The following is a 23,513-nucleotide window of genomic DNA, read 5'->3' on the forward strand; positions in this document are numbered from 1 at the left end:
TTTGAGTATCCTTTTTTTTTTTTTTTTTTTTTTTTTTCTTTTCTTTTCCTTTGGATATGTAGTATGTAACTCGTATCCCATTAAGCTCATTATGATGCAGCCGCTGCATGATAAAAATCCCGCGGGAATTTTTCTTTTTCCTTTTTTCTTTTTCCCTGATTCAAAAAGAAGAAAAAATTTTTCTTCTTTTCATTCCACTAATAATCTAGAAGTTTTTGAACGGGTCGGTCCTCTTGCTAAGGATCGATGCATGCGTGTGTTGTCGCTGTTTGCGGAAATGTAACCTCATCTCCACTCGCACAGCTGGTGAGTTTCCCTGGAGCTTGGTGAGCTTCACCCCGGTCTAGTTCAGGACGATGGGGGGCTCCACTCGCCCTGAGTTTGTTTGTTGGGGTAAAGGAAAGGAGTTACAAAGCTCTCTCGAACTTAGCTACGGAAAGAAGTGATAAAAAAGTTAAGTAAGGTATAGCATTCGCTATGGATCACCTGGTCAACGCCGCTCTCCGGGTATTGTCTCCCCTCGTACACACGACACCAACCAAGCCAGCAAGGTCCCACCCAAAATAAACTAGTAGCAACAATAACAAATACACAACAAGAATAGAAATCCATCACTGAAACATGGTTTAGAGCAAAAAAAAAGTAATCACTCAACGTATAGGGTACTCATGCACTAACGGGGAAATCCTCAATGGCAAAAAATTCATCAAACGCCGTTTCTGATTCCGGCAGCTGGCTACCGCTGCCAAGCCCAAATGCGAACCGGCTGAAATCTTCATAATCAGGATCCATATGGTGTTCCTGTGCGTATCCCATCACCCCCTCCTCCTTGTTCAGATCTAGCCCCCAGAGACCCGGGTCCTGGCCCGTCGATGTGGGGGACTGCGGTGTGCTAGGGGTCGGACACAAATCTGGCGTCGGCACTGGCTCCGTGGAATCCATCGGCATGCCTGGCGGGGAGTTGAACTGAGACAGATTAGCCAGGCTTTGCGTCCGCAAAGCTTGACCAGGCTCCGACCGGACTCGAGTGTGCTGGTACATCGGGTGGGCCGCTCGAGTCGCCGACGCCGATGAGGATGAGGATGATGATGATGTTGTTGTTGTTGTTGTTGCTGTTGTTGTGGGAGGCACCGTAGCACTAGATGCTGCGGGAGTTGCAAGCAAAGGAGAAGGCATCGTGTGAACAGGGATGACCGGCGCCGAACCCATGCGATCCCGGAACTGACGGACCGGCATGGCGCCCATCTCGCCCATCGTGGTGGCCGGGATCTGCTGCGACGGCGACACGAACCCTCCTGTCCAGGGCGATCGTATGGGCTGCGGCCCGTTCAGCTGCGCCGGCCAGGTGGGTCCGCCGGCGGTCTGGGTGAGGTAGGATGGTAGTTGGCCCGACGACGCGGGGACGACGCTGGGATACGACGGCGACTGGGCATTTCCGTCGTATGTGGGGGAGAGCACATAGCTACCCTGGTGGGGTCCCAACGGGCTGGTCATCGGTCCAGTGTTCATGCCCTCGGAGACAGAGGCACGAAGCCCAGACAAGTCCAGACTCATTTTGCGGATGCCGTTGAGAGACGCCCGTGGGTTGAGATGGGAGCTGGCCCGACGCTGGTGTAGAGCGCTGGGGCGATTTGCAAAAGCAGCCATGAGATTGCGGTTGAACTCGTTCTGCAGCTGCATCGACTGAGCGTGCAGCATACGGTTTATTTTCTCTTGGTAGCGGTCATCGACCTCTTCGTACATGGCCTCTCGTTCAACGATTTCCCGGCTGATGAGGAGAGCCTTGCCGGTCCGCTGCTTGTGCAGGCTAGAAGCCCGGTTGGCCGATTCCACGCGAGCATCTAAGCTGCGGTCTTTACGGCGGGAGGCGGCTATGAAGGCACTGTTTTCTCATCAGCGGGGTTGCAGGCAGAGAAAAAAGTGTCCAAATAGATAGCCTACCGTTCCTGGTTCTCCTCCTTTGTCCGGGGGTTGGGGCAGACGTCAACATCGAGGGCGGGAGAACCCATCGTGAGAGTGAGAGTAGCGAACGGAAATGGGGGAAAGCAGTGTGGCAGTAAAGGCAGTGGGAAGGTATATGTGGCGCGGCGTGCGTAAGCAGTGAGACTTAAGCAGAGACGACTGCAAGGTCGACAAGTAGTTTAGAGGTAGGAGGGGAAATAGTTTCACCACGCGCTTGTACACAAGAAAACAATAATAGAAGGGGGGAACAGAAAAGACGGGGGGGTTGAAGTTAAATAAAATGGCAAGCTGTTGGAATAACGGGCAGCCAAGGAGGGGCCCATCCAAGAGTGTGCAGACCGTCAGTAGAGTTGACACTGGCAGTGGTTCAAGCAGCGAAGTTTAGCTGTCAGGTCACAACAGCTCAGCCAGCCAGCCAAGGGCCGAGTCTAGACGAGACATCCAGCGCCGGGGCAAGTCTGGGTGGCCGAAACAAGGGCCGACCAAAAGTCAGCATCCGGATGAACCATGGAACGAGCGACAGCGCAAGGTTCTTGCAGAGCCGGGTTTCAGACATGGGAGGCCGGATTGGATCCCATGGAAGAGCGGAAGTCTGTGGTGGGTGAACTAGCAGGGGGGAGGACTAGGAGCGAACCGGAACCATTTTCCAGATGAAACCATAGAGACGGAAAGAGTAGAGGCGGGCAATAGTACTAAGTAGTAACTAGATGGAAGAAGGAAGCGAATAAAGATAAGCAGACGAGGAAACAAGAAGATGAGATGAGCCGAAGAGGAGCAGCGAGTCACGTAGCGAGGAGAGCGGAGAGAAGCGACAAGATTGAGGGGAAGAAGCTACCCACAAAGCGGAGAAAGCGCAGCTCAGGCCGATCCTCGTGATGGCGGAATACGATCGATCTTGACAGGATGAAGTCGCCCGCAGGTATCTTCGCCAGTATCTGCCCAGCCAGACAGTACCTGCCAGTAACTATCTATACCGTACCCGAATCTTACTAGTACCACCCGAAACAGCCTAATCTAGTACAGAGATCGGCCAGGTCCGATCTCACAGTGTGATTGGCTGCAACAGCTAATCATTACCGTATCGGGTAGGATGACAGATGCGCGGGTTTTCGTCCGTAATCCGGGCGTACGCGCTACTGTAGGAACCTCGGGGAGTTGTTTGGCCCCGTAACTCTCGTAACCTTTCAGATCGTCCTGTTTTTTTTCTCGTTTCCTCCACCGCTGATCTTCCCATCTGCCTCCACCTGCCAGATCTTCAAGTCTAACCACTAGATAGCTCCCTATCTACAGGCTACAGAGTATCCAGGGCCTTTTCACCGATTAACTGCGAGATCAGCAGTAGACAAGCATATGTGAGAAGTGGATCTTCATCGTCCTGACGCATACCGAATCTGGGAATTCCTCTACCTTGTCTGTTTGGATAAGCCAGATCTCGTTTCATTATTGGATACATTGAAGTAAAGATCCTAACAGCAACGAGATTAGATGAAGACTCATATTGAAGACAATTACCAAGAACCTCGCTTAGCAACAAACAACAGCAACAATAACAGAGGCATTATTGCCTAAAAGCAAGTTACCTGACTGCCATTGATATCTAATCGCCTCCCACATACAGACCAAACCACTCACACAGTCCCCCTCAACCCACGGAATCAACCTTGGGATAACCACCGCCACCGCCACGCCACCTACCCAAACCCCAGGAACGAATTCCTCTCTCTCTCCAGCTGCCCATCTTAGTACCTAGTTATTTATCTGGGTATACTCTTTGCTCGTCTACTTTCCCATTTCGGCACAGCAGCCACAGACAGACAGACAGCAGACAGACAGACGAAAGACCTTGCATCTATAGTCTATTCTATACATCTAGGCTTTCGGACTTCTCTATTTCTTCCCCTTCCCCTTTCCCCTTTCCTGTTCTAGTTCTAGTTCCCTTATCGGCTTCTACCGCCGTCCCCTCTATCCCATTCACCATCCCACCTCATAGTTACAGTATAGCTATCTCCCTCTACGCCCCCCTCCCCCTTCGCCTCCCCCCTTTTCCCATATTTGCCACGAGAAATAAAGAAAAAGAGAGAGAGAGGCAACCCCACATACCGTACCTACCCAGTACCCAGTATCCAATACCCAGAACATGGTACAACACCCCCCGGGGAAAACCCAACTGACTCGCTCGCAGTGATTATGATGTTATGCTAGCTAGTTAGTCCCCCCTGGTAGATGCTTGGCTTTACCTCGTGTGGCTGGCGAGGGGGGCGTGCCGGGCGGCGGGGACCAGGGTGATGGGAAACCCAGTACCTAGGTTAAGAGGGGAGGGAGAGTAGGTAGGGCATGTGGTGGAAAGTCGGGGCTGGGTCTAGAGGGAGGCGGCGTTCGTTTGTGCTTGGTGCAAGCTTGGGTCCGTGAGTCCGGTCGGGCGAGGGGGAACTGGGTGGATGCATTCATTGCTAGCTTAATCAAGTAGATGGAAAGATGGATGGATGGATGGATTCTTGATGATCATGGTTGGGATGATTGATTTGTTACAATACAGGGACAATTAGTTTGTCTTTTGCTTGTTCTTTTGCTTTCTGTTTTGTTCGATTTACTTGATTAGTAGCTAGTTAACCAGTTAGTACTTACTACTAACTACCTAACTGAGGAAGAGATTGGTGTAGGTTGGAGGCGGGCTGTCAAACTTGCTTGAGTTGGTATACACGGAATAATAAAGAAAGAAAGAAAAAACTAAATCATCCACACAAGGGGCAACTATGCAGGGCTAGCTAGCAAGAGAAGCTATCAATCACACTTTCAAACAAATCCCCTCCCCCATCAAACATCATGGAAGGAGAAGAAAAAGGAGGAGGTGTGGGGATGAGAGAAAGATAAAATGAAAGGAGGGAGAACTAAATCCTGTCCGACAAAAAGTGTAAGTAGTAAAAAAAAGTCATCAAATCAGGCTATACCCAACGACGGCACCATCCCCTGCTCCTCCTTGTGCTCACTGCCCACTCGGTACGACACTCGGAACCGCATCTTGATCGAGTTGCCCTTGCCCCCCGCGACCCCGGAGATGAGCATCTCCTGCTGCACCCCGTTCGTCTGCAGCGGTCCAATGTCCCGCCCGGACTGCGGGCGGAGTTGCAACGTGTACGCCTGTTGATTGTTTAGCTTCTTTTCCCTCTTCTGTTCGTGGGTTTCTGTGCCCTGTCTGAGGGTCAAGAAAAAAGGGCAGAACTTTAAGACTCACCTTCTCCACAGCCACCTGGAAGTGTAGTTCGTTCAGTGGCTGGCTCGTGCCGTTTGAAAACAGGGCCACCACATGGATTTGCTGCGACTGTTGGGGGTGTCGCCGCGCCACAAATTCAATTCGGAGTGCCGAATTCAAAACCGAGAGCCGGTTGGTGCTCGGTAGCGCGTTGCTCTCCGGCAGCGACGATGCAAAGTTCCATTCGTCCTCCTCGGCCGCCTTGCCGCCGCTGCCAACCGGTTGCGTCGGTCCGCTTCCTGCCAGATCGAGCAGGGACCCCCCAGGGGCTGCATGACCTGCTGCAGATCCTCCGGACGGGAGGGGACTGGCATGTCGAGGACTGGCGGAGACCAGCGAAGCGAATGGGTCGACAGCGGGTGGGGGAGTGGGCGTCGCGACGATGCTCTGGGGTCGTGCACCTGGCACTGGAGTGGCTGACTGCGATGGCGGTTGAGATGAACTGCTACCCAGTGAGGACAAGATGTCGTAGTTCGGCTTGAATCCAGCAGGAGCCTGCGGCATCGGTGGTGTAGCAGTGGCCGTAATCGCTAGCACGAGCATTAGCGCATTCAACTCATTTCTGGTCAGCAGCAGATGCCTCCTACCTGGTCCTAACGAAATGCCACCCACAGCCGGAGCGGGCTCGTCTATTGACAGCCCCAGCAAGTCATTCTCCAATGAACTACCCCCGGTCGCGGCCGGCGCACCGTTGCCGTTTGCACTGGCAGGCGGTTCCGGGTCGAAGTCGATAAGCGACAGCTGGTTGTTCGCGTTCTTCGCTACGCCTGTCGTCGTGCCCAGTGTGCCCTTGGGGATCCGTGTTGCCGCTTCCCAGTCGCCCTTCTTGACGAGCTTGTACCGCTCAATGGTCCGGTGTATGCTGTCATTGATCTCGAGCAACTTGTGAACCGCCTCCGGATCATCCGACTCCTCTTCGCACATCTTCTGGATCTTGGGATGGGCACTCTGCAGCGCCCCAGCCAATTCCTAGCCAACCGACAGTCAGCTGGTAGTTCAAACGAGACACAGCGCGCAACACCCCCCAGGCTTACCTCAAACACATCACCCTCTGCGACCGGGTCGCCAGGCTGGTGACTCTGTAGCATTTCCTCCAAGATCTTCGCCTTCTGTTGCACCTTGGCGACCTCTTCAGCCGCCTTGGCCCGGTAATCAGTCTTGTGTCTGTTATCGTAACCGGCCATGACCTTCATCAGACGATTAGCCTCCTGCAGATCCGCAGGTGTGCCCCTACGGATCAGCTCCTGCAATTTAGCCGACTGGGCCTCTTTCTCTTCCTCCTCCATCTCCTCCGCGGAACGCAGGTTCTATTGAAGACCATGGTCAGCAACTTTCCATAGAACCGGTGGGGGGCGGGATCACGCACATCACTCGGGTTCAAGACCGCCGCATCCTCATGACGAATTTCCGGAAACACATAGCCCTTGTAAAGTAATAGCCGATGCATATCACGAATGTGGCCTAGATCCTCCTTATACCGCGACGTCTGGCAGATAGTCTGTCTCCACTCCTCAATGGACTCGAGGATGCGATGTTGCACCCGAGTCGGCCGTAGCTGCGGACGCTCGGGGAATCGACGAACCAGCTCATTCAGAAACTCTTTCGTGCTGATTTGAAGGTGAAAGGGGTAACCGCAATTTTTGACGCAGATGTCGAGGAGCTAAAAAGGTTGACGAGATTCGCAGGTGGAATGTTAGCCCCGCATTCAGGCACATGTAAGCTCCATTATGTGGTTGGTCTGGACAGAAAAAGCCTACCGCCAATGCTAGTAACGCCACATTCTGATTCCGCGAGTTGATTAAATGAACGATTTCGAGGGCAGCTTCACGAGGTCTAAAAAAGTTGGTGGTTGTGTGGTTAGTTGACGGCGCGGTCGGTGGACGCGACACAGTAGTAGCAACTCACGCATTGCCCTTCTTGGAGTTGATCAGATCGGCCACTTCAAGGTTCAGGGCGAGGTTGGGTTCATAATGCGACAAGTCGCAAGCATTTCCTGCAGGAATAGTAATTATTTAGCTATTCAAAAGAAGTAAATTAACCCGTATGGGAGTGCGTGGCTTTTAAGAGGGACAAGAACAGGGGTGACGTACGAATAGCCCGTTGCAGCGGTGTTAAGCCCGGCTCAGCGTAGGCACCGAAACGGTCCCTCGCTGCCATGCGTGCTGAAGCGGCCTCCAGGGTGACGGCGGAATAGATGATAAGAGGGAGAAAGAAGAAATGAAGTACAATTGACAGAGGGAGTCAGTCGAACAGGACGACTCAGGGCGGAGTGAGGGGAAAGAACCGGAGAGGGAGAGACAGACAGATAGAGAGGGGATGCGTTAGTAGCTCGAGATGAGTTAACTGGTTTACTTGCCCGACTCCGGCTGGCTTTAGTTCGTTTTCCACGTGTGGCGCCCGCCGTCATCTTCAACCTTTCTTTTTTAATTTTCCGCAGTTCTTCAATCTCCTTCCCCACTGTCAACACAAAACAACAATCACGACTAACATATAGTCATCATGGTCCGTCACAAAAAAGACAACTTCGCTCGAGGAGGCAAGAAATTCTCCTCCAACCGCCCCCGTCCTCCTCCCCGCCGCGATCCCGCCGACCCTGACGCCGATGATGCCGACCGCCCCTCCAGACCTGCCTTCAAGGCCGCCTGCTGGGATATGGGTCACTGTGACCCCAAGCGCTGTTCCGGAAAGAGATTGATGCACTTTGGTTTGATGCGCGAGCTGCAGATCGGTCAACGATTCCCGGGTGTCATTGTCTCGTACGTTCCTTCAAACCATCCCACTCTACACAAGAGAGACCCCCGATCGCTAACATCGATATCACATCTGTATAGCCCCAACGCAAAGAAGGTCATCTCCCCCGCTGACAAGGACCTCCTCGAACAATTCGGCGCCGCAGTAGTAGAATGTTCCTGGGTGCGAGTCAAGGAAGTTCCCTGGTCGCGTATCGGAGGGAAATGCGAACGACTCTGTAAGCCCTCAACCCCTTACAACCCTTAAATCACCAACTATACTAAACAAATCATCTTTGGATGAATAGTACCCTACCTCATCGCCGCCAACACAGTCAACTACGGTAAACCCTGGCGACTAAACTGCGTCGAAGCCCTCGCCGCCTGTTTCTGCATCTGCGGCCACGAAGAATGGGCCCGCGAAGTCCTCAAACACTTCCGCTACGGTGAAGCCTTCCTAGAAATCAACGGAAAACTACTCAAGCGGTACGCCGCCTGCGCCGACGAAGACGAAGTCAAGCGCACCGAAGAGGAATGGCTCGCCAAGATCGAGCGCGAATACGAGGAGAGTCGGGCCGCGGGCGGCGCAGATATCTGGACAGTGGGGAATACGAATCGGAGAGCGGAGTCGGATTCTGATGATGAGGGTGGTTCGGGCTCAGACAAGGATAACAATGAGGAAGAAGAGGAAGAGGAGGAGGAAGATAAAGACCCATTCGCGATATCAGACGACTCCGAAGAAGAGGAACAAATGGCAGCTATCCGCGCCAAGATTCTGAACTCAAAGGCGTTTCAAAACCCTTCAGCCTTGGATAAGCCGCAGCCGGAGAAGATCGCGAGGCCGGAGGTAGAAGAAGGAGGGTCGAAGCCGAGGCCGTTGGAGGATTCGGATGCCGAGTCCGGGTCCGCAGAGGGAAGTGAAGATGAGGCGTTTGATAGTATCATCAATGCGACGCCGGTGACGGATCGGACGGGGATTATTGCGGCGCAGAAGAAGAAGGAGAAGGAGACGTTTAGTGCGTCTTTTTCGAGGACGGTGGTGGATGCGCCTAAGAGGTGGTAGTGTAGGGATGGGGCGAATCCTTCTTCATTATTCTTGTTCGGATTGGACTGGACATGGATTGGGTTGGGGTTGGGTTTGGATGTTATAAAAGTTATGATATGAGTATGCATCTCATGGGTACGTATAACCAGTAGGCACGATTATAATGAAATGATACCGTGATGAGGTTTAGCATGGATTGAATTTATCGGTTGATTGATTGATATGGATTTATCGGTCTTATCTTATTTCCTCAATATGAACGATGAAAGCCAACCTCATTCCGTCCGTTGCCTTGCTCCCCCCTTTCCTGGTCACATACAATGCATGCAAAGCATAACGGGGCATCTCAGACATACTCAAGGCGATCATAAACCATCAACATGCTTAGCCAGCGGGAAGGGGGCAAGAGGAAAGGGAAGAAAGCAAAGAACAAATAAATTGACTGAACCCGTTTTGCCCCGTTGCGAATCAAGAAGAATAACTACCCCCCACAAGCAACCCACAAATTAAAAAGCAACTATTTACATAACATAGAGCAGATTCACATCTAAAGGTTCCGTCAGAATAATCCATCTTCCCAATCATTTCACGAAGCGACAGGCGACTGCTTACCCAAAGGATGGCTGCAGCTCAGCTGCGGCTTCTGCGTATACTTGGCGGACAACTCATCTCGGATGCTGTTCAGCAGCTGCACGTAACTCTGCTGCGGGTTTTTGCGAAGCGCGCTGATAAAGGCCCAGGACATGGCGCCTGTGGCTTGGCCGGCGATCTGTGCGTCCTGGCTGGTCTGGTCGTCCTTGCTGCCAGACCACATGATCACGTCGGCGGGACTGGTCTTGGTCTGGATGGTGCGCTCGTACGCCTCGTCGCCCTTGGTCGCCTTCTTGAAGAACCCAACGGCCGTCGACATCATGCTGCTCATGTCGCCACGCGCGTAAGCCGACACCACACCCAGCAGGCCCTGACCTGCCTCCTTGGCCAAGTTGGGCTCCTTGAGGATACCCTGGGTCGAGTAGATGTAGGGCAGGTCGAGTGCGGAACCTGAGTGGCAGGAATCGAAGATAGCCGTCAGTCGGACACCCGGCTGCAGCGGTTTGACCATGATCCGGTGCATCTCGTCGTCGACAATGTGGCCCGCAGCCCGGAAATCGACCGGGTAGATAACTTCGTCGTATCCGTCATCTTCGTCACCGTCGAGGTCAGGTGTCTGTCCACCGTGTCCTGCTATTGGTTAGAAACCAGTCCAGCAAATCGGGAATATAGTTCCGACATACCGGAGTAGTGGAAGAAGAGCGAATCGTTCGGCTGGGCGTCCTTGACGAGCCAGTGCATGGCCCGAAGAATGTTAGCCTTAGTGGGTTGACTCATGGGGTTTTGTTGATCATCCGTCAGGAGGACCATGTCTTCGCGAGCGTAACCAAAGTTCTGGTTCAGGTAGGTAGACATGTTCTTGACATCGTTGATACATCCGCGCAGCTGGCCCTTCTGGTTGAAGTAGTTGATACCGATCAACAACGCCTTTCTCTTTCCCGTGCAGCGCGAGTACTGGAAGTTGTAGCCCTGCGGCGCGCCTTGGCCGAAGCTGACGGGGTCGCTGGGAGGAGGAGCAGGAGCGTTGTGATTGCCTTGGCTGTAGGAGTTGTGGTAGACATCGGCGATGCCTTGAGAGAGGCGTCAGTTGGGATCGAAGCTTGATCAAATTATCGCAGCGACATACCTGGACGGCCCCCATACATCGGGCCTTGGCTGGGAGCAGAATAGCCACCCTAGAGAAGCGACGTCAGCTACCACCCATACCCACCAGCATGCAGAACGTGCGATGCATCATGCAAGACATACATTGTATCCGTTCTGAGGGGGTTGCGATCCTTGGTACGGCTGAGGAGAAGGCTGACTGTATTGGTATGGGCCGCTGGGAGGTTGTTGTTGGCGATAAGCCTGACCGGGGTAACCACCGCCCCCGTAGGACGAGTGGTGGTGAGAGTGGTGAGAATTCATCTGTCTGCCAAAGCTACGTCAGCGCGACGTCTGGAAGTAGCTGTTTTTGATGATTTCGATGATAGCCGAAGAGGGAATGAGTCTATGGAGAACAGAATCTCACGAGGGGAGCAAGCAAGGAGATCTCACGGCTGCTGATATTGGGGCGGGGAGCCATAGCTCTGTTGCGGAGGATAGGAATATTGCTGCGGAGGGTACCCGGGCGGGCCCGAGTAAGGTGGATAGTAGGACATGGTCTGACAAAAAAGAGGGAGAGGGGGAAATGAAAGAGATCAGGTGCGACCAGAAAAAGGGATCGATGTGAGGATGGGAATGCAAGCCGGCAGGAATCAGACAAATAAGAGGTGAACGAGGGATTTGGGGGGTGTAAGGATGAAGGAGGAACAAGAAAAGGCGCAGGCGTCAGTCAGATGGCCGATGGCAGATTGTTGCTGCAGCCAGTGGAGCGGATCGCGCCGATTTGGGTTCCGGACCGGGGAGAAGGGAAAGAATATTGAATGGATACTACAGCAATAAGTAGTTAGTTTATAATTAATTACTTCAACTCAACCAGGACCCAAATCACTGGGAAACTAATGGGCGATTCTTACTTCTCGAGGAAAAGCACGACTAAATTAATACTATCCAACTAATGGTCTCCCTGCACGACGCACGTCCATCCACTCGGTCCCTCCGGTGCAGAAAAACAAAGCATGCCTCGGCCTCTCCGATCCCTTTTTCTCTCTTGCTCTCCCTTCCCTGCTTCCCTTCCCATAGTTAAGCAAAAAAAAAAAAGCGAACATGCCCAATCTTAGACAGCCAGCCAATTCCTTCATTCCGATCCACCTTAAGTAGCACGGACTTGCCTATCCACCCCCTTGGGCCCAGAAATTCCATCCAGAAAATTCCCCATCGTTCATCGTCTAGATTTTCTGCTTCATGCAGAATTGCTGCTTGTCTTAGCTTGTTGCACGTGACTGGCCAACACCTGCTACACCGAAGAATGAATAGTCTAGTCTAGTCCATACGTAGTAGAATGACACCCAAGGCACTGATTATAAACACACAAAGTTTCCCCCCTTATATGGGATGTTTGAGAATTTGCTGACTGCTTTAATGTACTATTTGTACCTCTGCTTCCTTCCTTCAACCTATCCCAATTCATCCTTCGTCTTCCGACATTTACCGTCCGCGTCGGGGCATGCCACGTCCGCGGCCTCCTCCAAGCGCCCGCTGGGCAGCACCCGGCGGCAGGCCTCGTGTTGGGGCCTGAGCTTGGGCCGACTCTTCGTTCTCTGTGATGGGGAAAGAAGAAAAACACCACCAGTCAGCCTCTATGATACTATGGGGTTTAGGGGAGATACTATATCACCAGGGGTACTCACTGATAGTCTCGTCCACACTCAAGATCAAGCATGCAGCCTCCACTGCTGCCTGAATGGCGTTCACCTTCACCAGGCTGGGCTCCCACACGAAAGCTGCCATGTTGTCCCGGACGCCCTCGTGATCAAAGTCCACACCCGCCCAGACGTTGCCCTTGCGGTGCTCCACCCGCAGCCGGTTCAGAATGTCCGTCGCATCGAAACCCGCGTTATCGCACAGCTGGCGGGGAATCACCTCCAGAGCCTTGGCGAACGCCTTGACGACCGCCTGTTGCTTGTGGGGCACGTTGCGGTCCGCAAAGCCGTGCATGAAGCTGGACAGTTCCATCTCGGTAGCACCACCACCCGCGACAATGGTCGTGTGGCGGAGAGCACGCTTGACGATCATGATGGCATCGTGCAGACTGCGCTCGACCTCGGCGATGAACTGCTCCGCTCCACCACGCAGGACAAGGGTGCAGGTCTTGGCCTTGGGGCACTCGGAGAAGAGGTTGTAACGCTCACCACCGATCTGGCGCTCCTCGAACAGACCGCAGGTACCCAGGTGGCGTTCCTGGATGTCGCTGCAGGTCGACTGGGTAGCCGCCCCGGTCGCCTGGCAGACCCGATCCATATCATCGGCCGCAACGCGACCAGCGCAGAAGATGTCCCGGTCCGCAAAGTATCTGTAGTCGAAGAGAACAAAAGTAAGCATGTAAACCAATTGCCGGGAAACGGTGCGGGATAGCATACTGCGTAGCCAAATCACCAATAGGAAGCTTGCTAAGAACAACCTTGGCGCCGGTCTTGTAGATAGCCTCAAGCTTGTTGTAGATGATCTGCCACTCGGCATCGACGATGGCCTGGTACTCCGACACATGCTCGACGCGCACCTCAGCGTTGTCCTTTTCGCTCTTCAACTCCAGCTCGACGTTCAGGCAGACAATCTTCGGGTCCTTGAAGTACTTGGGCTGTTGCTCGAAACCGGCGTACGAGAAGGTCTTCTTGAAGGCGACACCGTTCACAAACAGGGACTCCTGGAGACCACCACCAGTAACCCGCTTCACACCGATCAGCTTCTCGTTAAGGTCGTCCTGGTCGAGCGACAGCACGGCATCCACAACCACTAAGGTATTTAGTCAGCATCTGTTCCCAAGAACAACACAACCTCCATGGAAAGGGGGGAAACCCCTTACTCTTAGTGAAGAAGTCCGAGTTCCGCTTGATCAGCTTGCTGTTCATCGCCGTTCCAGCCAGACGACGTAGCGTCTCAACCTTCTTTTCCTCGCTTCCCGCAGACTCAATCACGTCCACGGCGATCTCCTTAATCTTGTTGACGGCCATCGCACTTCCCCTCCGTAGACCCTTGACGATCGTCTGTGAACTGACACCCTGCTCGACAAGTTCGCGGACTTCCTTCAGTATTTCACCGGCGAGGACGACGACCGACGTTGTTCCGTCGCCCACCTCAGCATCTTGAGAGCGGGCAATGTCCGTGAGAATGCGGGCGGCGGGGTGGACGATATCGAGAAGCTAAACCAGAAAAGAAGAACAAGTAAGCTCATGAGATGGACAGGATAGAAGTAATAGAACCTAGAGATGCCCGAAACCATGATACAAGAGAGTGTTAGAGACGCACCTTCATTACGGTAGCTCCATCGTTGGTGATGGTCTGCCTACCGTTGCCGTCCACCATCAACAGGTCCCCTCCATAAGGACCGAGAGTGCTCTTGATCGTGGATTGCACGGCAACACAGGCATTGATGTTGGAGATGATCTGGCCCTTGCCCTGGGAGGTATCGGTGCCTGAAGCGAAAGAAAGCAATCAAAAAGTCAGCATTGTCTCTCAGCGATGACACACAGATGCACGACAGATGCGGGCGGGTTGACGGACCCTCCTTGAGCACGATAATTGTGGGTGCTTGGCCAGCGAAGGCCATTTTGACGAGATTATTTCAGGGAAAGACACCGGAGGAAAATGGAATTTGTGAGCCAACGGACAAGGGGCTAAAGAAAGATGAGATCGTGGCCCTGAATGTCCTAGCTGGTCGGGGGTTCGATATCGCTGCTCGACCAAAATTTCCCCGAGCTTCTTTGGGATCGAAACTCTCCAGTGCTGGAGGCGGTGACCAATCATGCCGCGCCCCGCAGCCCTATTTGCTGCTCTTTTACCCCCTCAACTGAACTTCCTAGGCATTAAGAATGTCTTATAATATGATCCGATCGAAGCTACTCCTTCTCATACACAAGTTGGGACGTCTCAAATTCTTGAGTTATTGTTATTTGTGGACAAATGTTATCAGCTGTTGTCACTTTGTCCACCATAGTTATCCCTGAACCGTTCCTCTTGTTCTAATCATATGAACCCCACCAGATTCCAGTATCACTCGAATGATGCTTGAATAATTCGTGGTCTCTTGGAGGAATTACTGGGGATCAGCAGGATATTAGAATAAGGACACTAAAGGGGTTCTATCAAGATAATTTGAACTACATCATGGTTTCCGGGTAGTCGCTTAGATATCACTACTCCTATTATATATATATTACAATACTAAGAGTGGTGGGTTCCAGTATTGAGAGAAATATCCTACACCTCTATGCTCAAGGACTCCATCATGAAATCTACTACACTAGCACACCCTACTGTTATTCTTAACAATCAATGATACAGTATCTCGAGTATACTGTGACTGATAACCCGCAATTCACATCGATGGTTCTCTCACATGTCTCCTCGAACCTCACGTAGTATTACATCTACCGTGATGGTAATTAAGAGACCAACTCTCTTCTAAAGTCTCCACACTAAGGATGGTGGTCTTGAAGAAGCATAAATGTGTAGAAACACAGCTGAATATATAGCAAAGTGTGCCATGCAAGATGTCATAAGTGCTGGACTGATCATATTCAATAACAATGGGTGTGGTCTTTGCCGCCTCCCTACCTCACGTTCGAAGGCTCCAAGGGTGGTAAACCTCTAGCACAGACTCCCCTCAATAACACATCGCCACCAACAGAAGCCAGAATTGAGTAGGTATGGGGTAAATTTCTAGCCATGTGTTTCAATTCACGTTCTGGCAAGACGTGGAAGAGGCGTAACGTCGGCGTCCCGAGCACAGGAAAGCAATGCATAACCGAGATTACCCAGGCTGGCTCAGCTGGAGCGGCCACAGCTGAAGTCGATCATCTAGACCACATTCAGACCGTAAATTGAGAATAGCTTGCCGATCGACCCAATTATCCAAGCCAATAATATACGCAGTAAATAGTGCCTTGAGAAGCGTCGCAAAGTGTTCAGCAGGAGCTACAACCGCTAAACAGGGGAGGGAGTGGAAATGGCACAGGTCTTGGTAAAAAGTGGAGTACCTATAGATAGGACTTCAAAAGGAAGGAAGACGGACCTATGACCGGTTTAGCCCATATGCTGGTGATTACTGCCAGTGATTTTAGGTCCATGTGTTGCGTAGAAATTCGATATAATGAATGTGACACAAAACGCCCATCTGCGAGATATAGATAGGCATTCTTGTTCTAGTCCCGAATAATAGGTGCCTTTAATCTGTAGCGTACCTGCTTTGGGCATGGAGTTCTCCGGGCTGAAGTGGGCACAGAAGACTTGCCTGGCGAATTCGTTTTCCCATAAGCCTTTTGTATATTGTGGAGCCATGCTAATGAGGAGATCGCTGTGCGGGCATCGCTCTCAGGAACTACATGACGATAATGTCTAGTTCATAACTCGGGACCCCTAATCGATACATCTGATTGATCGTTGATTGTCGCCGGAGCTTGTCAGTTCCTTCGAGTCTCCGTTGACCGAGCCAACTGATGCGTTCGATCCCCAATAGGCTTCTAACTAGACAACTTGATTTGCCTGAGAGACATTTCTGGGCCCAACTATTGATTAAAACCCTGACCATGACTGAACTATCAGTGACTGGCAAGTTTTAGGAGGGCAGCAAAAAAGCACCTTCCAGACTTGGGAGGAATCTGACAGGCAACGATGGCTGTCCTGGGATATGCTTCCTGGCGAATATCCGGACAACTATCGATGCACCTCACTAGTGGAGAAGACAAGGGGCTAAAGAGTAGGACTTACATCCAGCTAGAGCCGGAAGAAACATGGCACCGATGAATTATCGTACTTGGCACCACTTCTTGCAGCAATTGTTGTCCAAAAGCATACCATGCGCCCAATCTGGTTGTCTAAATACCTGACAGTAAGTATGGCTCAAAAAGGGATAGGCCATCAAGAGGAGAGACAAAAGGAGAGCAGCCCCTTGTGGCGCAACTGCGGGCTCTCAGCTTCTAGAGTATTTGGAGAACATAAAAATCATCAACGGTAATTGTCGCAGCATGTGAATAAATCCAAGCAGACCATATTACAGTAAGAGGGACGAATATTGGGGTCATTGTTCGCAAGATGTAGTAGATCATAGCAGGTCAGGTGATTTAGACGTCACCCACGCCTCTTGGGCCTCTCCCCTCTCTGCATCTTCGTATTTCAGCTATCAGCCCAGTGACCCGACTTCATCGAAATCAGTACAATAGCATCGGCATTCTTTTGTGATTTGGACATCCCTCCTGAGCTGTATATTCCATAACTTAGCTTTCATTGTTCATACATAGTCCCTCCCCTCTGTAGTTCTGCCCCCACGAAAGCATGTCAACCACAGATTTACCCCAGTATTATCCGAACCACCTGACTCCACTAGACATAAATCAAGAGACCTTGGAAAGCACCCTCAAGGAGCTGCAATTTGCCGTGAATCGTGGTGCAACTTTATTGCAGGAGGGTTGTCCTCCTCAGAGAGAATGGGACAAACCCCATAACACGGGTTTATACGTGGGATTTCCAGGTATGCGTATAGCTTTCCAAATCTTTGGTCGGCTGAGTGATACGCTACATCGACATATCGGCAAGTATAATCTGATAAATCTTGTCTTGCAGGGATTGCTCTTGCGTTTCTTCGACTGGACCATCAGGTCAAAGCGTTCAGCAACAAAGAAGTCGGGCTTCCTCTTGACTTTCGCAGACTTGCAAGCGAGCAAATCATACCACATGGACCGGACATTCCACCTTTGCCCGAAAGAGTGGCGCCTTTTGGCTCTCGGAGTGTGCTTGTGGGACCCTTAATGCGGATTCTCGCAGCCGCCCAATCTGGTGCATCCATGTCCGAAGCAGATATTGAATGTTTCAGAAATATCGTACAAGTGGCCATCGGGAATGACCACATGCTACCGCATGGTGATGGGATGATGGGTACGGACGAAGTCTTGTATGGCCGAGCGGGTTTATTGTGGGTTGTACTGAGCGTGCGAGCTCATCAGTATGGCGAGAAGGCCACGGGCCTTTTGACGTCCATTTTTGAGTCTGTTCCGGATCTTGTCGATGCTATCATTAAAGGTGGTCTTCAAGGCAGAGATGACTATGTAAAGGAATATGGGGAGAGGGGTGCTTTGCCGTTAATGTGGCACTGGCATGAAGATCGGTATAGCCTAGGAGCGTAAGTAATGTTCCCGCCATCAACTTGCATGCTGAGCAACAGATTCGAAATTCTGACATATCTGACTAGGGTGCATGGAATGTGTATGTTACGCTTGTGTGAGGAAACTCCTATGATAAACTCTGCTGACAAGCTTTTGTAGCCGGCATACTCGCGGTCCTCCTTGCCTGCGATCCTGAAGAGCTCAATGATGGTGCTTCGCGTAATTACTTGCCCCTGATAGCTGAAACCATTACAGGTCTTAGCAAGTTATGCATTGCTCATAACGGTCACCTCCCAACGACTCTTCCCGATCGTGGCCCTTCATCCAAGCGCTCCTCACCTCTCGTCCAAATTTGCCATGGTAGCCCCGGCGTCTTAACCCTTTTGGCGAGTGCCAGACGGAACAAGCCCCTAATATCCAGCTTCTGGCAGCCAGAATGGGATATAGCAATTCGTCTGGCTAGCGAACGGGTCTGGGAAGAAGGATTGCTTTCCAAAGGTGGTGGAATCTGTCATGGCATTACTGGTAATGCATGGTCATTGCTGCTTCTCCATGACAGCTTCGAGTATGATAAGGAAGAGATACAAACCGCCAGGGAGAGATATATGGAGAGGGAACAGACAACCAGCGCAACCGTACTGGATACCGGACTCACTGGTGACTATTTCCTGTCGAGAGCGCTGGCGCTCATGTTGCATGCGCGGGAGACACCCCCGTACCAAAGCTCGGTCACGCCAACGTCTAACATGTATCGACTGCCAGATCACCCATTTTCGCTTACAGAGGGTCTGGCAGGGATTGTCTGCGCATGGGCAGACACATGTGTGGCTGTTCAGATGAGATTGCGAAGCATGCTTCTGCGGGAGAAGTGGCCGAACAATACTTCGTCTACGAAGACCGACCCAACATTCCAAGATCTTGAAGGGTTGCGATTGGGGATCCCAATGCTTGCCTACCACCGGGCTGCAGTTTTGCCATGAAAGGGTAACATGAGAAGTTTACCTCTTGATTGATAGCTCAGGGAGGAAAGTGTAAAGACACAGTAATAATGTATTCATGGAAATTATGCATGTATATCGCTCAAACATAAGAAGATATTTGCTCCAAATATTCAGAATAGGAAAACATGATGCTATGCGGCCCCAAACTCCACGCTCATGGCTGAACTCCAGTCGCTGATAAACGAGAGTAAAATCGTAACCACGATCAGAAATCAATATCATGTCTTACACACGGGTTAGAAGAGGGTAAATCCCGTGCGGTACATGGGTGGTTGACCCGGAAACTCAGTCCTATACTCGACACGTTTAGGCAAGTAATTCCCATTTGGAGCTTCCACGGCAACTCTCCATCTCCGCCAGCAGTTTGAAAGCTGGTGGTTCCTATCCCCACAAAAGGTACAGCGCATCTGCACCGGCCGTTGAACAGGCCCTCCCTGCATCGGTTGACTGTAACTTCGATTCCTCGTGGCTTGCTCGCGCTCTCGACGCATCTGTTCAACCACGTAGTCATTGATTTCTTCCTGACTGGGCCGCTTAGTATGTCCACGGACACGGACACTTCCACTGCGATTACGGAACGCCTCATCCTTGTTCATCTGTTTGACAACGAATGCGTTGATTTCGTCCTGAGTGAGAGCGCGAGGATCTTCTGGGATCTCCGACGACGATGCAAACACCTTCTTGGCACCACCATGATTATCACTCCATGCACTTCTTCCCCGCCGCTGACGGGTCTTCTCTTGCTCTATGGCCAATTGGGCCAGCTCTTGAAAGGTCACCTGCTCCGCAGGATTGGAGGAGCACATCCGGCTGTCTCGCAGCATGGCAGATGCCCATTCACTCCAGTCAGGACATTCCTTGAGCTTTGTCAGAAAGAGTAGGTTGATCTGCGAATCGGGTATATAGGAATCATCGTCAATGTGCGTAAGCCCTTCGCGGATTGCCTGGATGAGCGCGACGAAATCGGCGATCATGTCGGACTTTTGAGGGTCAAGATCGAGCACCTCGCTGACTTGGTGCATCCTGCGAATGTTTCGCTGCCATGGCTCCATTCTGGCCCACAGTAAAGGAGTTAAGAAGATATGAGTTGGGAGAGAGATGGCCAGTATTTACCATTTAAGCGCCGTGAGCAAGTGGTTTTATTTGTCGGCGTTGGTTTGCTGACCGAGCGGGGGATGACGTCAGAAAAGGGCCGTACTTTTACTGTATCCATACGATAACAGCAGTGATTCTTATCGTCACTACTCTTCTCTGTCTTTTTTTCAGTTTCTCTCTTCTTATTATTGAGGTCTTGTATTACATATCTCACAGCAGGAAATTCATTATCTACTGCAAATTAGAGTATGGGGATTCTTCGGCTCTATGGATCCTTCGGGCCTTCCCTCGCCCCATCGTTGAACCGTGGCAGTGCCCGACGCCCATCAGCAAGTCAGCAGCATCTCTTTGGGGGCCACCTTCTCTTAGCTTCATGTGCTTAGCGGCGTGTGACAACCAGTCCAGATGAACAACCAACCCATTATCTCCCTTGGAGCACTGCAACAGGCTGTCTCTGCACATTCTCCTAGCCTGATCTAGGACGACGGCTTAAAGACCCTATCACCCTGGTGGAGAGAAGTCGTATCACGTACAACTATGACAATGGATACTGTGCCACCATCCTACCAAACGGCTACTACCAGAGACGCATGGTCAATTATAGCGCACTACATCCCGTCAAGCGACTTATGTGCAGCTGTCTTGGTATGTCGAAAATGGCATGGTCTCTTCATGCCCTTTCTGTGGGGGGATCCCGCTTCCCACTTCGGAACGGAGAACGATGCGGTTTATGGTAGGTCTGAACAAAGCCACATCTACTTGATTTTGACCGTTTGACGCTGACAAGGCGCACTAGTCGCTCTCACAAGGTTCAGGAGAACATTAAAATATGCCCGTCTTGAGGTGCGAATGCTCACCCATACGTTGCATCTGCCGCCTGCTCTGTCGGAGATCTATGGCGGTCCAAGACCCGAATGGTTAAAGGAAATCCTGGATGCTCTACCGTGCCTCCAGTCGTTGATGGTCTCGAAGCTGCCATTTTTCGACCACAATGCTATGACCGCCTTGAGAAGATCTAGCGCGTTTGGAGAGAACGACACAGCTTTCTCGACTTACAATGTCCGTCTGCTATTGGCGGATAGTGAGCCAAATGCGACATCACACGGCATCGCCGAGACGTTGCTGCGCTTCCCCGAGCTGATATATCTCGATTTGTCTTACACCACGCCGGCGCGGGACCGCATAGTTCTGTCATCCCTATCGCAGTTGGAAAATCTCCAGGTTCTCAAGCTTCGAGGTATTGGTTTGAAGGACAATGATGCAGAATTCCTGGCCAACGCCATCGGACGCAGAGTTCGATTTCTGGACCTGCGTAATAATTTGCTTACTGATATGTCCATTCGATCTTTACTGCAAGCATCCTTTCTACCACCTGGTGCTGAGGATAGGTTACAACGAGCGACCTTAGCGTCACTGGGGTCCCTTGCACACTCTCCGCAATCGAGACCCCTACTGTTTGACAAGAAGTTGCTTAGGACTCCGCTTCTAGATGAACGAATCCTGAAAGCTTTGACACAACCGTTGACAGGCCGCTCCTGGGTTGAGGACTTATCCCATGCAGGCATCACACACCTCTATATCGCTGAAAATCCCATCTCTGTAGAAGGAGCCGCAAGTCTTTTGTTCTCGTCTCGACTGCATGCTTTGGATGTGGGTACTGTTGACACTATAGAGTCTATCGGAAGAAGCCAGAGCTCCCTTGCTTCGCCTCAGGACGACACCCACAGGCTGCCTGGTGCTGAGAAATTAATCCCCATTCTGGGTTCTGTTGCCAAGGGTAACCTCACCTACCTTCGAGCTCACCATGCCGTCTGTACAGTTGATGCGCCGTCAAGGGAGACCTCAACGGCGGACATATTGCTGCCAGAGCTCCCAGCTGGAAACGAGACCGAAGTGCGTCTAGAGGCAGAGTTAGGTACGAACCATGGGATTTATGAACTACCCTCCAACGAAGCACCAATCTTCGAGCTTCCGGGTTCACCAGTCCCGCTATCTTCGGGCTGGCCTTCGCAGCCCGTCGGGAGGAATCGAAAGCCAATTGTCTATGAAGACGAACCACTACCTGACCTGCGACGAGGCTCTGTTTTCGCTCCCGAGGTGGTCGGGGAAGATCAAGTCAGTGATGAAGAGGGTCCCAGCAGTACCTCTGCCGCTAGGCCTTCCGCTCGCCTGCCCCATGACATCTCATTGTCTAGCATTTCCAGTGTTTCAGCGGACGTAGCGGGGTCTAGCCCGCAATATTCTTCGCCTATCTCAGGGGTAGATCCTCGGGCCCTGAAGATTCAGGAATTGCTTGCTAAGCGGCCAAAAAGTCTTCCTCGGCGCGATAGCAAAAGATGCTATTTCCCTTACCTGCATCCTTCGCATGTGCCTCATCTTGAAACGTTGGTCTTAACCGACGTTCCATCTCATGTGTCCCCGAACTCACCGATATTGGCATCTCTGATTCGATTCATAACCGCTTGCTCGAATGAAGCGTTGCTTGCAACCCTCCAAGCAGGATCGGATTATTCACTCGCGCCTGGAAGAGCTCGAGCCACAGCTGAACATGAACGTGCCAGGTCTTTATTTGGTCTACGTCGCTTGGTGCTAGAGATCACACCCTCTGTTAGGTCCAACAAATTATCTAGATGGACGCCAGCTAGCTACCGAATAGGAGCTTCGAAATCAAGTACCGGTGATCGCGATTCAGAGAAGTTATGGTCAGCAGCAATAGGCGACTTTAGCTTCTTTGGAGACGAGGAATGCGGAGTACCTGATGTTGATTCAGGAAAATACTTCCCAATGGCAGCCTTGAACGAGAAGGTGACGTTGATTCCAGAAGACGACGACGTCCACCCTTTACAGTCAGACATGGCTTCGTCACCAATTATGTTTCATCCAGATCCTTTGCGCTCGCGATCAAATTCAATCGATCCCGCGACTACGCCTCGAAATATGCAGTCGCACAGTTCACTCCAGGGAGAGGGTAAAGACTCAGGGCCGCAGAACGAGGTACCAGACGTTGATCTGGTCGCCGAATTGGCAGCATTTCGACGCGCTAAAAAGGCGGAGTATGAAGACATATTGAGGAGAGATCGGAGGAGACGTGGTACTGCCAGCACCATCTCCTCTCGCTTCTCTCCTTCCGCCTCTTCGTTCCAAACGATCTCACCGTCGTCGAGTATAAATATGCTGGCGGCAGCATCAACGCATCATTCATCCATTGCTCACTATCTTGAAGGACACTGGAAAGGAGAAGTGAAGATTGTCCGAAACCCGGCGCCAAAGGGACGAAGCGGGGTAGTAGATATGTATGGAAATTATTTCGAGAAGGGGTATTTGTATCCTTGATGGCATGTCTATACTTACTATCCATAACATAGTTACTGTTGATATAGCTCGTAAAAATGATACCCAGTATATATTGTAGTAACACTACTTGACATCATATAATGCCGTAGTTACTTAGTACTAAGTAAACACTACAGGGCGGTCGAGCAGTATGAACGATGTGCAAGATAGATATGAACAGGTTGTAACTGAGTGCACCAATGTCCGATTACCAGCTCGCCAATAACTCTCCATACAGTATCCATCAGTCGAATGACACTTTTCATACTT

General features: G+C 51.5%; 8 protein-coding genes across 8 annotated transcripts; 3 read left to right on the forward strand and 5 right to left on the reverse strand.

The window, feature by feature from the left end:
* Positions 1 to 666: 666 nt before the first annotated feature.
* Positions 667 to 2,009, reverse strand: ASPBRDRAFT_31582 (uncharacterized protein; the record flags this gene model as incomplete). Its single annotated transcript, XM_067622914.1, has 2 exons — positions 667 to 1,882; positions 1,942 to 2,009. 2 exons carry the CDS (start codon positions 2,007 to 2,009, stop codon positions 667 to 669), a joined length of 1,284 nt encoding a protein of 427 aa, XP_067477949.1.
* A 2,890-nt stretch (positions 2,010 to 4,899) lies between these two features.
* On the reverse strand, positions 4,900 to 7,369 carry ASPBRDRAFT_197392 (VHS domain protein; the record flags this gene model as incomplete). The annotated part of the gene is made up of 8 exons (XM_067621093.1): positions 4,900 to 5,100; positions 5,195 to 5,742; positions 5,800 to 6,181; positions 6,247 to 6,519; positions 6,579 to 6,872; positions 6,970 to 7,045; positions 7,118 to 7,205; positions 7,303 to 7,369. The coding sequence occupies 8 exons, from the start codon at positions 7,367 to 7,369 to the stop codon at positions 4,900 to 4,902; spliced, it is 1,929 nt and encodes a 642-aa protein (XP_067477950.1).
* A 342-nt stretch (positions 7,370 to 7,711) lies between these two features.
* Positions 7,712 to 9,004, forward strand: ASPBRDRAFT_128230 (ribosome biogenesis TSR3 family protein; the record flags this gene model as incomplete). The annotated part of the gene is made up of 3 exons (XM_067618043.1): positions 7,712 to 7,968; positions 8,044 to 8,180; positions 8,250 to 9,004. 3 exons carry the CDS (start codon positions 7,712 to 7,714, stop codon positions 9,002 to 9,004), a joined length of 1,149 nt encoding a protein of 382 aa, XP_067477951.1.
* A 568-nt stretch (positions 9,005 to 9,572) lies between these two features.
* Positions 9,573 to 11,217, reverse strand: ASPBRDRAFT_31585 (uncharacterized protein; the record flags this gene model as incomplete). Its single annotated transcript, XM_067622915.1, has 5 exons — positions 9,573 to 10,207; positions 10,261 to 10,647; positions 10,704 to 10,752; positions 10,826 to 10,988; positions 11,114 to 11,217. 5 exons carry the CDS (start codon positions 11,215 to 11,217, stop codon positions 9,573 to 9,575), a joined length of 1,338 nt encoding a protein of 445 aa, XP_067477952.1.
* Positions 11,218 to 11,740: 523 nt separating this feature from the next.
* ASPBRDRAFT_44947 (chaperonin-containing T-complex subunit CCT7) lies at positions 11,741 to 14,403 on the reverse strand. Its single transcript, XM_067625298.1, has 6 exons — positions 14,219 to 14,403; positions 13,964 to 14,130; positions 13,521 to 13,857; positions 13,078 to 13,450; positions 12,349 to 13,010; positions 11,741 to 12,258 (listed from the first exon to the last, which is right to left on the reverse strand). The coding sequence occupies exons 1-6, from the start codon at positions 14,262 to 14,264 to the stop codon at positions 12,146 to 12,148; spliced, it is 1,698 nt and encodes a 565-aa protein (XP_067477953.1). The 5' UTR covers positions 14,265 to 14,403; the 3' UTR covers positions 11,741 to 12,145.
* Positions 14,404 to 16,987: 2,584 nt separating this feature from the next.
* ASPBRDRAFT_31587 (lanthionine synthetase C family protein) lies at positions 16,988 to 18,794 on the forward strand (the record flags this gene model as incomplete). Its single annotated transcript, XM_067622916.1, has 4 exons — positions 16,988 to 17,183; positions 17,276 to 17,831; positions 17,874 to 17,914; positions 17,974 to 18,794. The coding sequence occupies 4 exons, from the start codon at positions 16,988 to 16,990 to the stop codon at positions 18,792 to 18,794; spliced, it is 1,614 nt and encodes a 537-aa protein (XP_067477954.1).
* A 257-nt stretch (positions 18,795 to 19,051) lies between these two features.
* Positions 19,052 to 19,867, reverse strand: ASPBRDRAFT_56477 (uncharacterized protein; the record flags this gene model as incomplete). The annotated part of the gene is made up of 1 exon (XM_067627573.1): positions 19,052 to 19,867. The coding sequence occupies one exon, from the start codon at positions 19,865 to 19,867 to the stop codon at positions 19,052 to 19,054; it is 816 nt and encodes a 271-aa protein (XP_067477955.1).
* A 210-nt stretch (positions 19,868 to 20,077) lies between these two features.
* Positions 20,078 to 23,320, forward strand: ASPBRDRAFT_44951 (uncharacterized protein). Its single transcript, XM_067625299.1, has 2 exons — positions 20,078 to 20,643; positions 20,707 to 23,320. The coding sequence occupies exons 1-2, from the start codon at positions 20,448 to 20,450 to the stop codon at positions 23,241 to 23,243; spliced, it is 2,733 nt and encodes a 910-aa protein (XP_067477956.1). The 5' UTR covers positions 20,078 to 20,447; the 3' UTR covers positions 23,244 to 23,320.
* Positions 23,321 to 23,513: the final 193 nt, after the last annotated feature.

Source organism: Aspergillus brasiliensis (assembly GCF_001889945.1).
Source record: "Aspergillus brasiliensis CBS 101740 unplaced genomic scaffold ASPBRscaffold_8, whole genome shotgun sequence".
Classification (NCBI taxonomy): Eukaryota; Fungi; Ascomycota; class Eurotiomycetes; order Eurotiales; family Aspergillaceae; genus Aspergillus; species Aspergillus brasiliensis.